Raw genomic sequence first — 13,402 nt, 5'->3', positions numbered from 1 at the left:
CAAGGACCTGAAAGCGTGGAATGACATCAGCTGCACCCTGAAGTTTCAATATATCTGCAAGAGGATCGTCTCCTGAGCAGAAAAGCTCAGTCACAGCCTTGGATGCACCCTTTTAGTCCATTTAGTAAAACTTTCTGCCTCCAGCTGTGCTCAATGAACGGCTTGCTGGTTCTCTAGATCCTTACCCTGACTGATACATTCTCTTTAGAGGCTTTGATGGGGGGCTTTGTTATTGGCTTTTTGAAACTCCCAGGATATACCAGCCAGGTTTATGCCAGTCTGTGACCATAATAAAGATTGATTTGATTTGATTTACCAGCCAGGTTTCTCCAACCCAACCTTAAAAGTTTGCTCCTAAGACAGAGAGTAAGGCTGTGCCTTCTGATCCCATGTCTACAAAGTATTCCAGGATACCAGGGTCAGTGGTATCGAAAGCCACCGAGAGGTCTGGCAGAACCAACTGGGGCATACTCCCTCTGTCCAGTTCCCTGTTTCACTTGCCTTCTAGAGCAACCAAGGGAATTTCGGTCCCTAAACTGGGACAGCCACCTAATGGCGTAGCGGGGAAATGACTTGCCCAGCGAGCAAGAGGTTGTTGGCTCGAATCCCCGCTCTTATCATGCAGCAGTGATATAGGAAGGTGCTGAAAGGCGTCAGTCATCTCACACTGCACGGGAGGAGGCAATGGTCAACCCCTCCTGCGTTCTACCAAAGGAAACTACGGGGCTCTGTGGCCGCCAGGAGCCGACACCGACTCGAGGGCACAACTTTATTTTAAATTGGGACAGAAGCCAGACTGAAAAGGATCAAGATTACCAGTTTCATTGTGGAGCTGAGTCACCAGGATATGCTCAAGAAATGGCAGACTGGTGGAGAACAGCCAATAGTTGTGCAGTCCGGGGATCCAGGAGGGTCTCCTCCACTGGGCACACGCTGCCACCTGTTCAAGCCTGATGGAAGCCCCCCCCGCATCCTTGCCAAAAAGAGACACATTCAATACTTCTCATCCGAAGCAGCTAGTCCCCCCCCCCGCCCCATCAGCAGCCAGGCAGAGGACAAGGATCAGGCATGCATGTGACTTCCCTCATTCTCCCAAGGATCCTGTCCACATCCTCAAGCTGAGCAAGCTGGAAAGCATCCAGAGCTACTGGCCAGGTGGGCGTGGCTGTGGATGCATCATTTGGCTCTGCCAATGTGGCCTCCCAGCTGTGGCGGAAGCAAGTGATTTTATCCTCCAAGTGCTTTGCACATTGGTCACAGCCACCCTCACAGGTGGAGTCCAACTGACTGGAGGGCCCCACACCACCGCAGGAAGCCCCACAGGACGGTTCTGTGCAGTAAAGTGTGCCATCGAGTCAGTTTCAACTCCTGGCCCCACAGAGCCCTGTGGTTGTCTTTGGTAGAATGCAGGAGGGGTTTTCCGTTGCCTCCTCCCACGCAGTCTGAATTGATGCCTTTCAGCATCTTCCTCTATCACTGCTGCTCCACTGAGTTCTGAGGGCTGCAGCCAGTTACTCATCTGTCAAATAGGAATTAAAACAACAATGTTCGTAACCTTTATTTGTAGATTAACCAATTAAAGATTTAGTTGATTGTTGGGTGGAGTTCTGAGCACACTTGCTTAGCTATGAGGTTTTTGGGTTCTGGTGTAATGAGGAATAAAAAAGAAAATATACACAAAGGGTCCCTACTTTTTATCAAGGAATGGGATTTTTTTGTCCATTTCATTGCAAGTTCTAGTTTCCATTAGGGAGGATACAGGAGGGGTTGACCATTGCCTCCTCCCGTGCAGTATGAGATGATGCCTTTCAGCATCTTCCTAGATCGCTGCTGCCCGATATAGGAGTTTCCCATTCCCACAGTCTGGGAAACAGACCAGCGGGGATTTGAACCAGCAACCTCCATCAAGACAGTTCCCCACTACGCCATTAGGTGGCTTACGGCTGGACAAAGGGATTTGGAGGCCTAATGCAAAATGAGGCTTGGAGCTTCTTCCATTTTTTGCAGCACCATGGGCACCGCAGAAAATTTTGGGAGGAACCTTTCCTACACCCCTCACCCTGGCAGCCTTGCCCCAACAGCCACACAGGAAGTTGCTTTATATGGAGTCCAGCCATTGTTCACTCTAGCTCAGTAGTGCCTACTCTGACTGGCAGCAACTCTCCAGAACTTTTCAAACAAGAGTCTTTCCCTACCCTGCCCTCCCTGCAGATGCTGCCAGGGAGTGAACTTGGTGCCTTCTGCATCCAACAGCAGACGCTCTTCCATTAGGGAAAAAGCAGATTTGAAAACCATGCAGAAAGGATGTTGTCAAGGCACATGCAGGTGGAGTGGGGGGAAGAGATATGCAGACACCTGTCTCCCTCATTCATTTACAAACTATTTATACCATCTTTCAATATGAAGGTTTTTTTTGTTTTAAAAGGGTTCAAAATGAAATGGTGATACTCAAATCGATAAAAGAACAAAACAGAAGATGGCAACCAAACAAAGATGACACCAAGACCCATAAGAAAACATTTAAAATACTTGTTCTCTATTTCAGTGTTCAAGGACTTTTTAATGGTTCTTCAAACACTGGAGGTATAAGCAACATACTCCTCCCCAATGAAGAGGCCAGACGATCCGGCCCAGCTACACAGGGAAAGACAGCAACCCTAGAATATCTGAGGGGCTGCCCCACAGAAAGAGGAGCATGCTTTCCCCTCTGTTGCTGCTGCTGAGAGCAGGACTGAAACCAAAGGGCTGCAAAGACAAGGAAGCAGACGGAGGCTAGACATTCGGAATAATAATTCCCCAAAATGAGAGACCTGCACAGGCAAGTGTAACCCACCCATATCTGGACATCCCCCTCTCCAGCCAACCTTTGGGGCTCAGGTAAGTGAACTCCAACACCCTCCTCAAGGGCTCTTCACTGTGGAGAACATCCATCCCCCTCTGATGCAAAGATCTGCCCTGCTGCTGGCCAGTACAGAGCAAGAGAACTCCGCCACGGCTTCACCTCTCCAGCCTTCAAACGCTGCACTGGCACCACGGGCCCAGGAGTTAACTTCCAAAACCCCTAAACTTCTTGGGACCCAGGTACCTGCAGGACGATCTCCTCCTGCATGAGTGAGTGAGTGTGTGTGTCTGTATCTGTATGAGACCTTCCTCAGGGTCTCACAGGCATCGGTGGTGAGGGGAGTGGTGACAAGAGTGAAACTCAGAGCTGTATCATATGGGGGGGAGGGAACCCCAAACAGCCAAGGGCCCACAACTGCCCACTGGTAGCGTTGACAGTTCCTCCAAGGGTGGGAGAGGAGGAACGTCTCTCCTGCCAGGGTGTGGGGCACCCAGCAAACAATGGGGGCGGGGGGGGGAGGGCCTTACCACAAAGCCTAGAACAGCCTGGTGCCCCTTTTCAGTGGGAGCTTTGGCTGGGGCGGAGTTTGGCATCTTCTCAGCACCAGCTGTAGGTCTCTGTAAGTCCCCGGCCTTTTCAACCTCTGGATTATTCTGTGCTGGCCTTCTTGTATGCCAGGCGGCATCCACTGCCTTTGCACTTGTACCGTTGTGTCTACATGGTGTTCCTGATGCGTGGTGTTGCTTGAGCGACAGCTATCACTGTGGGCCACCCTGGGCAAAAATCCTTATGGAAAACCAAACCATACATTTAACAAACAAACTCAAATCTCTGGCTGGTTTACAACGAAACAACATAGATTAAAAACAAAGCTAAAACCTTAAAACAATGATAAATTCTATAAATCTAATTAAAAGCCTGGGCAAATAATAATTTATTGCATATACTGTAAGCATTTAACAAATGAAGACAAGAACCTACTTACAACACCCCCTATAGGCTCACACTGGGGAACTCTTGCTTAACTAACTCCACCCCATCGCCCCACCTGCTGCTGCAGAAAAAAGACCGGAGCCTCTCCATGGCTCAGTGGCAGAGCCTGATTTGCAAGCAGAACGCCCCAGACTCAGTCTCTAGCAGCATCTCCAAGTGGGGGGAGGGCAAAGACCCCTCCCCAAAACCCTATGCTGCCTGTCAGTGTCACAGTTAAATGGGCCAAGTGGTGTGACTTAGTAGAAGGCAGCTTCCTACATCTGCAGAGTCAGAAATCTGAAGGCAGAGAAGATACACCCACTGGTACTCCAGATGTTGCTGAACTACAAGTCCCATCATCTCCGGCTACAATTGGGAGCTGCAGCTCAGCAGCATCTGGAGTAGCTACCACTGGTTGGGACTCCTGACCCAGGCTTGCACTCAGATGCAAGATGAGAGCAGGGCTCTGGACCGTTGACGCCTTGTGCAGGAATAGCCGTTTTGGTGGGTGCAGCTGGCCAGGCCAGAGGCCACAGTGAACCCCTCCTGTATTCTACCAAAAGAAAACCGCAGGGCTCTGTGGGTGCCAGGAGTCGACATCGACTGGATGGCACACTTGACTCCCATATTTATTCATTTGATTTCTATACCACCCTTCAAAGACGGCTTCGGGCGGTTATGCACAATATGCAAGATATGCAAAATATGCAAGTTTGTTTTGCTTCCTGGGGTTTACCTTTTATTACTGCTGCCCTGGCCATCCTCCAGTCCCCCTGGAAGGGCCACCCCCAACAGGAAAGTGTCTTTTGTGGGGAGGGGAAGATTCGTTAGAAGGGGGAGAGTCTCTTTGCCACCCGCCAGGAAGAACCAGCTGCCGCTTCAGTGCCCTTCTTGCACCCAAGCAGCTAGAACTTGAAGCCGTGCACAGGATCCAGCCACTTGAGACGGAACGGGCAAATCCTGGGAATCCCGAGGGGAAAGGAAACTCCTGGCCGCCAACTGGAATGGCCAGGAACCTCCTTCGACCCCTGAGGACACAAGACATTTGGTCAAGGCCAGGCTTGTGAGGGGATGCCCTGTGCTCTCTCTCTCTCTCTCTCTCTCTCCAAAGAGAGCTCGATCCGGAGGCAAGGGGAGCGGGGACCAGCAAGGCAGCCTCTTCAGTGGTGCGGACTTTGGGAAACGCTCCCTAGGGTGGGTGTGCTCTGCAGCCAGTCTGGTTTCTGAGCCAGGGGAACACTTTTTGATTTGCCCAGCAGGACAGATCAGGATTGCCCAGACTAACCCTCACTGGCTCTTGGCTTTCAGGCTCTCTTCTCGCTGGATTCTTAAAAGGTCCCAATTGGCTTGATGTCTTCCCGAAAGCCACCCTGGGAGTGTTGTGGGCAGAGGATGCTTCCGTCCACCCCCAGCTCGCGACGCCACTCCAGCCGCGTCTTCAGGAACGCCTCCCTCCTCCTCCTCCTCCTCGCTGGGCAGCCCTTCATTTGCCGAGAGCGGCGCTGGCCTCCCGCTCCAGGCCCAGCACAAACTGGTCGTTGAGGAAGAGCAGCTGGCCCAGGGGCAGGAACCGGGCGAGGAGCAGCTCGGTCCTGTCGGCCTTGAGCAGGACGTCGCTGCCCGAGCTCAGCAGCTTGAGCTGCTCCAAGAGGGCCTTGACCAGCAGCCTCAGGGTGCTCTCGGCCAGCAGCAGGTTCTCGTGAGGGTCACAGACCAGGGTGAAGGCCAGGCACTGGACAGCCAGCCAGAGGGTGGCCTTGTCCTCACAGAAGGGATCCCCGGCTGGGAGACGGAAGACCCCCGACGGGGCCTCCTGCAGAGAAACGGCTTCATCGGGGAGCTGGACGAGGTGGTCCAAGTGGGGCTTCCCAGAGGCCTGTTGGCACAGTCTGCACACCGACTCCACTTGCCTGCAAATGAACGGGAAGCCGGGAAACTGAAGCTCTTTCTGGGTGCATTCCTCCCTTGAACACTCCCAGGAAGTGGCAGAGTGCACACTTGATGGGCACAGCGACAAGATCGCAGGGAGCACAGCCGGGAAGGCCTCTCCCTCAGCCCGAGACTTTCGAGAGCTGCTGCCAGTCAGAGGCAAGCAAGACTGGACTAGCTGAACCAGGGGTCTGACTCGGGCTGCAGCGGCTTCGTGTGAGGGCAGGGGTTCTCAGACTTGGATTCCCCAGATAAACTGGACTCCAACTCTTATCATCGTCAACCACAATGGCAAAAGGATGGGGCTGTAGCTCAGTGGAAGTGCATCTCCTTTGGATGCAGAAGGAGGTCCCAGGTTCCATCCCTGGCAGCATTTCCTGGTGGGGCTGGGAAAGACCCCTGCCTGAAAACTCTGAGAGCCGCTGCTGGTCACTGAGGATAGGCCTGAGCTAGATGGGCCACTGTGCGAAACATGATGCTGGACTAGCTGGGCCTTGGGCCTGATCCAGCAGGGCTGCTCTTAAGGTCTTACATTCTCACAGCTTCCTATGTTCCCATGAGTTGTAGTCGAAGGACATCTGGAGACCCCAGTTTGAGAACCCCCATTCGGAGTCTGTCTACGTTCACACCCACAGCTGGAGCAGGGAGCAGGACAGTCCAGCAGTTTCCCCTGCTCCATCCCGCCTCTCAGCCTGCTGGGTGGCACAGCTAATGGATCCGCTCCCTCTGCAGGCAGGCAGGCAGGCAGGCAGGCGGGCACATAAGAGCATGGCTGGGTGGTGGGGGAGAACCTGGGGCTATCTGGACTCCCAGTTCAGGCATAAAAAGGAACCTAGGAAGCTGCCATATACTGAGTCCAACCATTGGTCCATCTAGCTCAGTATTGTCTGCCAAGACTGGCAGCAGCTTCTCCAAGGTTGTAGGCAGGAGTCTCTCTCAGCCCTATCTTGGAGATGCTGCCAGGGAGGGAACTTTGAAACCTTCTGCTCTTCCCAAAGCGGCTCCATCCCTGGAGGGGAATATCTTGCAGTGCTCACACATCAAGTCTCCAATTCATACTCAACCAGGGCGGACCCTGCTTAGCTAAGGGGACAAGTCATGCTTGCTGCCACAAGACCAGCTCTCCTGCCTAATGTGAAGGTATAGGAGAGGAGAGCTGGTCTTGTGGTAGCAAGCATGACTTGTCCCCTTAGCTAAGCAGGGTCTGCCCTGGTTGCATATGAAAGGGAGACTAGAAGTGTGAGCACTGGAAGAGATTCCTCTCAGAGGATGCAGCTGCTCTGGGAAGAGCATCTAGGTTCCAGGTTCCCTTCCTGGCAGCATCTCCAAGACTGGGCTGAGAGAGATTCCTGCCTGCAACCTTGGAGAAGCCGCTGCCAGCGTGTGAAGACAATACTGAGCTAGATGGACCAAGGGTCTGACTCAGTATATGGCAGCTTCCTATGTTCCTATGTACAGGGTGGGGGAAATCTCCAGGTTGAAATAGGTACATCCTCCCGCTCAATTTATTTATTTATCAATCAAATGTATACCCTGCCCAAACTTACGTCTCAGGGCGGCCAATTGTTTAAGGACTGAGTTCGATGAAGGGTACTGGGTGTGTAGCAGGCAGGGAGATATTTCTGTTTATTTTGCAAATGTGTTTCCTTGCTGGCAAAATCAAAGAGGGGAGCGGAAGGGAAGGTGGGGGAGATGAAGAAATGCAGGGACACAGAGGCTGCAGGATTTCTCCACCACCCCGGGCCCAGCCAGACGTTATGTCCAACACTTGTACAGTGTACACAGGTACAGTCAATCACAAGTTATGCTGAACGCAGGTGCAGAAGTACACTTCTGATCTGCACCATGCATTTGAAGGGCCCAAATCCAGGTTGCTTTTTAAAAATGAACACTGGTGCAGGCATTCACACAAACACGTCTACAAGTGTACAGACTTCTGCACACTCGTACAGCATAATGTCCGAGTCAGGCTCAGGAGAACTGAAGGATTTAAAAGACCACCCAGTGGAGACACTGAGGGATCAACCTCCTCCTTCCAGGTTCCGATGAAGGAACTCCCCCTTACGTTCCCCATCTATGGGTCGGGTCAGGTCAGGAGAGGAAAATATGCTCAAGGTTCAGCTCTCCACTTGGAGCCAGCTCTCCCTCTCTGCCACCAGAGGCTTGCCCAAGGCTGGGCCTGTTCATGTCCCAAGTCCCCTCCCTGGCAGCATCTCCAAGACAGGGCTGAGACAGAGTCCTGCCTGCAACCTGGGAGAAGCTGCTGCCGGTCTGTGCAGACAATACTGAGCAAGATGGACTCAGGGTCTGACTCAACCCATTATGAGATGGACTGCTCCAGTCACTAGTTTACAGACTAAGTTACTCATCCCACTGAAATTAACTGGACAAGTAAAACTGTCCTATAAGTTTCAGGAGGACTGCTTAGGAGTAACAGATAGGGGAGGATAATTCGTGTGCTCTTACCTGCCCTGGAGAATGGGAAACGGGGTGGGGAGATGTCTCACGAAAGCATTTTCTTCTCTAAAACTTCTATATGCACAGGGATGATCAAGCTAGAGCCTCCTCCCTTCCAGCTGCCCGGCCTGCTCCGACCAACGCAGCATCCCCTCCTCCACCGCCCCCCACAAGCGCAGGCCTGGTTTCGCTACCTTGCGACAGCCAGAATCTGCTCCTTCCTACGCAGTCGCTCCTTCTCAAGGTCCGGGCATCCGGCCTCATCCAGTTCTTCTGGACCAAAGACCCTGGCATAGAGCACCCGGCAATGCCCCGACTCATCCCCAGGCCGGCAGCGCACGGTGTGGATCAGGAACGCGTGAACCATTGTGGCAGGCTGGGCACTGCAGAGGGCTGCTGGATAGGAGAGAGAGAGAGACAGAAGCCCACCAGTGAAGCATTCAGAGCAAGTGGCCTCTTCTGTGCCCCTGGTCGGGTTCTAGCTTCCCGATCAGCTCATCTCTCCCTTTACAATGCTCCCAGTCGCCATGCGGTGTGCGCACATTAGGATATGGAGGTTACAGAGAAGCTAAATGAGTTCTTTGCATCCGTCTTCACGGCAGAGGATACTGAGCATATACCTGTTCCTGAACTAGGCTTTTTGGGGATGGAGGCTAAAGAATTGAGTCAGATAGAAATGACAAGAGTTGATGTTCTAAACTGTCTGGAAAAACTGAAGACTAACAAATCGCCAGGGCCAGACGGCATCCATCCAAGAGTCCTTAAAAGAACACAAGCGTGAAATTGCCGACCTCCTTGCTAAAATATATAACTTATCCCTACAATCAGGCTCTGTACCCAGAGGACTCCACTGCTGACTTGAAAGCTTCCCCCACACACAAACACACACACAAACCTCAGAGGGAGGAGAAGCCGGGACGACACCGATGGCATAGTGAGCGTCTCTCAGCAAACTCCCTTCTGCTCAGCTCAGAACGTGAGGCTCAGCTGAGATACTGGGCAGTGTTCCCTGTAAGCGGGATTCCCAGCTGTTGTTGACTACAACTACCATCATGCCCAGCCAAAGCTCACTGCAGCTGGGGATTCTGGGCACTGTAGTCAACAACTGGGAATCCCTCTTAAAGGGAACACTGGTTCCAGGTACCCTTTTCATAGGAGGCGAGTACCGCCCAAAAGACAGAAGGATCGCACGGACTGCCGTTGTAGCTGTTCCTATCTTGCACTTGGCGCTTTGCACAAAAAACGACACCGCCTCCCATTTCAAGGCTTTTTGGGTCCTCCTTGTGTGCCCCCCGCCACTCACGCTTGTGCATATCCCTGCCCACTGAGGCTGGCACTACTTCCTGCTTTTAAGTGGGTTTCTTTGGCCCAGGGAACCTTCAGCCACAAGAAACCGCAAGACCTTCAGGAGCCTCCGAAGGGTTCCCAAACAGGCTCTCCAGGGAACCAGCCCTTCCTTACCCGCAGGGGCTGGAAGCGGAGAGCCCCCACTCGCTCCTCCTGCCCAAAAGCTCAGCAGCAGCCAGGAATCGTCTGGAGCAAACACCAGAAACCTCCCGGCTCCAGCGTTTGCAAGACGCGCATGCACAAAAAGAACTGCAACCCTTTGGACAGCAGCTATTGGCTAAAGCAATGAGTGGGCGCGGCCTCGCAATCCCAGGGATGAAGCATAGAGAAAGCAATAGACTAGAGTGACGTATAGTAAGATCTCGGGAGGGAAAAATCTTGCAAGTCGCTTGATTCTCCATGGACAGCATCGTAGACTTAAAAGTAAAACGTTGCGCGCGAAATGAGACCCACGTTCGAAACTGCACCTTTGCTGCTACCTTTTTCTTTCTCAGTACACCCGCTGCCACGTGGAAATCCTGAATTTCTTCATTGATGTCTATGACCAGCTGTCTCTTGTATATCAGAAGCTGCTTTCTACAGAGTCAGACCCTTGGTCCATGTAGCGCAGTATTGTCTGCACTGACTGGCAGCCGCTCTCCAGGGTTACAGGCAGGTGCAAGCAGAGGCTCTCCTGCTGATCTGCGGTCTTTCCCCAGCCCCTCCCTTGGCCCGTTCAGTGTTGCCTGCTGCTGTGGCTGGCAGGGCCTCTCTCGCCAGGAGATACTGCCAGGGAGTGAACCTGGGGCCTTCTGCATGCTGAGCAGATGCTCTGCCACCTTCCCAAAATTCCACTAAGGGGGGGGGGAGAGAAAGAGGGAGAGAGAGGGGGAGAGGGAGACGGAGGCGCTTTTGAGTGGGCTTCTCAACCATTTGAATTCTTGTCTTTACTTGTGCATCTTTGTTGGAGGGAACTGGGGAGAGCAAGGTGATGTGTTTCATAGGCTTAAGGGTGTTGCTTTCTTTTTAGGGAGAGACAGAGAAGCAGAGATGGGGGGGAGAGCAGTGGGGAGAGAGAAGGAGTTCAAGAAATGGCTCCAAAGTGTGCCAGAAAGGGAGAGGAAAGCACCAAGGCAAAGAAAATCCACAGGCATCTGGTAGAGAGCTCTGGAGCGGGTGACCCAGAGAAGCTTCATAGGAACATGGGAAGCTGCCATATACTGAGTCAGACCCTTGGTCTATCTAGCTCAGTATTGTCTTCACAGACTGGCAGCGGCTTCTCCAAGGTTGCAGGCAGGAATCTCTCTCAGCCCTGTCTTGGAGATGCTGCCAGGGAGGGAACTTGGAGCCTAGATGCTCTTCCCAAAGCAGCTCCATCCCCTGAGGGGAATCTCTTCCAGGGCTCACACTTCTAGTCTCCCATTCAAATGCAACCAGGGCAGACCCTGCTTAGCTAAGGGGGCAAGTCATGCTTGCTACCAGAAGTAAGCATGCTTCAAGTAAGAAGTAAGAAGTTAGTAAGCTTACTTGCTTCAAGCAAGTAAGGGCTGGTTTGAGAACTTCAAGAAGTGCTTCAGCCTGCACTCCATGAAACTTGTTGGGGAGATTGCCTCTGCAGACCAGGAAGCCACAGCCACTTTGCCTGCTGAGCTGAAGAGACGGATTCAGGAAGGGTTATGTGCCCGACCAGGTGTTCAACGCGGACAAGTCTGGACTCTTTTGGAAGGGGATGCCTGACTGCACCTTCATTGCCAAGGAGGAGAGAAGAGCTCCAGGATTCAAGGCTGCAAGGGACAGGCTGCCCCTTCTGCTCTGCTCGGACACGTCAGGTGGCCTGATGGTGAAGCCCATGTTTGTCTACAGGTCCCTGGATCCACAGGCCGCCGGAGAGGTGGGGAAACATGAACCACCTTTGCCCTGTGTCCTGGAGAGCAAACCCGAAGGCCAGGGTAATGCGCACCATCTTCAGGCCGTGGTTCAACGACTGCTTTGTGCACGAGGTGATGCTCTATCTGAGGGAGAAGAACCTGGCTTTCAGCTTGGTGCTGCTGCTGCTGCTGCTGCTGCTTCTGTTGGCAATGCCTCAGGGCATCCTCCAGAGCAGCTGCTCATCTAGCCTCTGGTCCAAGGCATCGTCCGGGCCTTCAAGAGCTATCACACCAGGCGCAACTTCCAGCACATTGCCAACCTGATGGACAGCAACCCTGACCTGACCCTGAAGGACGCATGGATAGGATACAACATAGGAAGCTCCCTATGTTCCTAAGCATGTGTGATGTTGTATTCCATCAAATTTCAAGTTCCCTCCCTGGCAGCATCTCCAAGATCAGGCTGAGAGAGACTTCTGCCTGCAACCTTGGAGAAGCCGCTGCCAGTCTGTGAAGACAATACTGAGCTAGATGGACCAAGGGTCAGACTCAGTATATGGCAGCTTCCTGTGTTCCTTTGACAGGAAAAAAAATCCTGGGCAATATGCAAACCCTATTGCATATAAAAACCTATAAAAACCAGAGGGTGGTATCTGTTAAAAGCTAACCGCAGCAGTATCTATCTGATCATTCAGTTCTGTGCGGATGGGCAAGGGAGCTACAGCTTATGCTGCTGTGGAAGGAGACAGAAGCAAATTGGTCACTTCAGCCACGGAGAAGGGTCTGGTTTAGGGGTCCTGCCAAAGGCTGCACCGGAAAGCTGGGATGGGGAAGAAGCAAAAGCAGAGGCACCACCCAGGAGTGGCTCCAGGGAGAAGGAAGCCTTCTGAGGCTGACGGGAAGGGGTGGGATCTCTCTTCTTTGGGGTTTAGTTTTTAAGGGGTTACCGGACTCTTGACTTTGCTATAGCGGATTCATATACTGTCCCTCGGGAGTATGGCGGGAAATAGAAATCTGTGAATTACTACTACTAATTATATATATATTAGTAAATGTTTTCACCAAAAGTTTCCAAAGCAGTTTACATATAAAAATAATAAATATAAAAATAAATAAAATATTGAAATTATTTATTTTTGTAAATGAAATGGTACTGAAAGTGTTTGCTGTGCCCTTCTAGGATTTGGCCAGCAGGGGGAGCACCAAGGCCATGTTTACATTTCTTTATAGCGCCCTAGGGCCCGGAAATCAGCGTGGGAAAATAGATATGTAGACCTGCAGGCGCACATGCAATTGGATCATCTTTGGTTGCTGGCAGATTGTGAAAGCTGTTGAGTAATGTGGAGCTCTTCATCGGGGAGAAAATGGGGAAAGTCGCCAATTCCTAGCTACAGAGAGAGCCACGCTCTTCATGTAGTGGTTAGAGTGGTAAACTAGGACCGGGGAGACCCGAGTTCAAATCCCCATTCAGCCTCATGAGACTTGCTGGGTGACTCTGGGCCAGTCACTTCTCTCTCAGCCTAACCTACTTCACAGGCTTGTTGTGAAAGAGAAACTCAAGCATGCAGTACACCGCTCTGGGCTCCTTGGAGGAAGAACAGGATATAAAATGTAATAATAATAAATAATAATAATTCCAGATGCACATACCACACTGCGTCTGGGAACAAATTCCCTTTGCCCTAGGCATGTTTGAAGACCTGGGCAAAGACATTTCCCAGCCCCAAGCAGCTGCACCTCGTGGGCCAAGGATTCCTTGCAGTATCCCAGGTCAGAGGGGTGCCCAACCTTTTTAAAGAAGTGCACCCCTTCCAACCGCCACAGACCTTCAGCTCAGGTAACCCAAAGAGATTGTGTGCGTGCACCCATTTAGATGTTACCATTATGAGTAACTGCTCCAGTTACTGGTTTACAGACTAAGTTACTCATGAGTACTCCCACTGAAATGAATTGGGCAAGTAAAATTGTCCTACTACACTCAGTAGGACTGCTTATGAGTAATTTGTGG

General features: G+C 52.0%; 1 protein-coding gene across 4 annotated transcripts; it reads right to left on the bottom strand.

The window, feature by feature from the left end:
* Positions 1 to 1,045: 1,045 nt before the first annotated feature.
* AP5S1 (adaptor related protein complex 5 subunit sigma 1) lies at positions 1,046 to 9,871 on the bottom strand. Of its 4 annotated transcripts, none has more exons than XR_008307552.1 (4): positions 9,662 to 9,869; positions 8,395 to 8,596; positions 4,551 to 5,724; positions 1,046 to 3,628 (listed from the first exon to the last, which is right to left on the bottom strand). XR_008307552.1 is itself a non-coding variant. In XM_053251324.1 (3 exons), the coding sequence occupies exons 2-3, from the start codon at positions 8,565 to 8,567 to the stop codon at positions 5,298 to 5,300; spliced, it is 600 nt and encodes a 199-aa protein (XP_053107299.1). In that variant the 5' UTR covers positions 8,568 to 8,593; positions 9,662 to 9,871; the 3' UTR covers positions 3,748 to 5,297. The 4 variants fall into 4 exon arrangements, 2 of the variants coding, with proteins under 2 accessions (XP_053107299.1, XP_053107298.1); XR_008307553.1 differs by having other exon boundaries at positions 5,100 to 5,724; XM_053251324.1 differs by lacking the exon at positions 1,046 to 3,628 and having other exon boundaries at positions 3,748 to 5,724; positions 8,395 to 8,593; positions 9,662 to 9,871.
* Between the last annotated feature and the right edge of the window lie 3,531 nt (positions 9,872 to 13,402).

This window comes from Hemicordylus capensis, chromosome 5 (assembly GCF_027244095.1).
Source record: "Hemicordylus capensis ecotype Gifberg chromosome 5, rHemCap1.1.pri, whole genome shotgun sequence".
Taxonomy (NCBI): domain Eukaryota; kingdom Metazoa; phylum Chordata; class Lepidosauria; order Squamata; family Cordylidae; genus Hemicordylus; species Hemicordylus capensis.
Note: the sequence above shows the minus strand (reverse complement) of the source record. Positions and strands in the feature narration are given on the sequence as shown.

Coding starts and splice junctions, on each gene's coding strand:
- AP5S1 (XM_053251324.1), bottom strand. CDS start 8,567: ATGGTTCACGCGTTCCTGATCCACACCGTGCGCTGCCGGCCTGGGGAT. Junction 5,725..8,394: donor CAGATTCTGGCTGTCGCAAG/GTAGCGAAACCA, acceptor GTTCATTTGCAG/GCAAGTGGAGTCGGTGTGCA.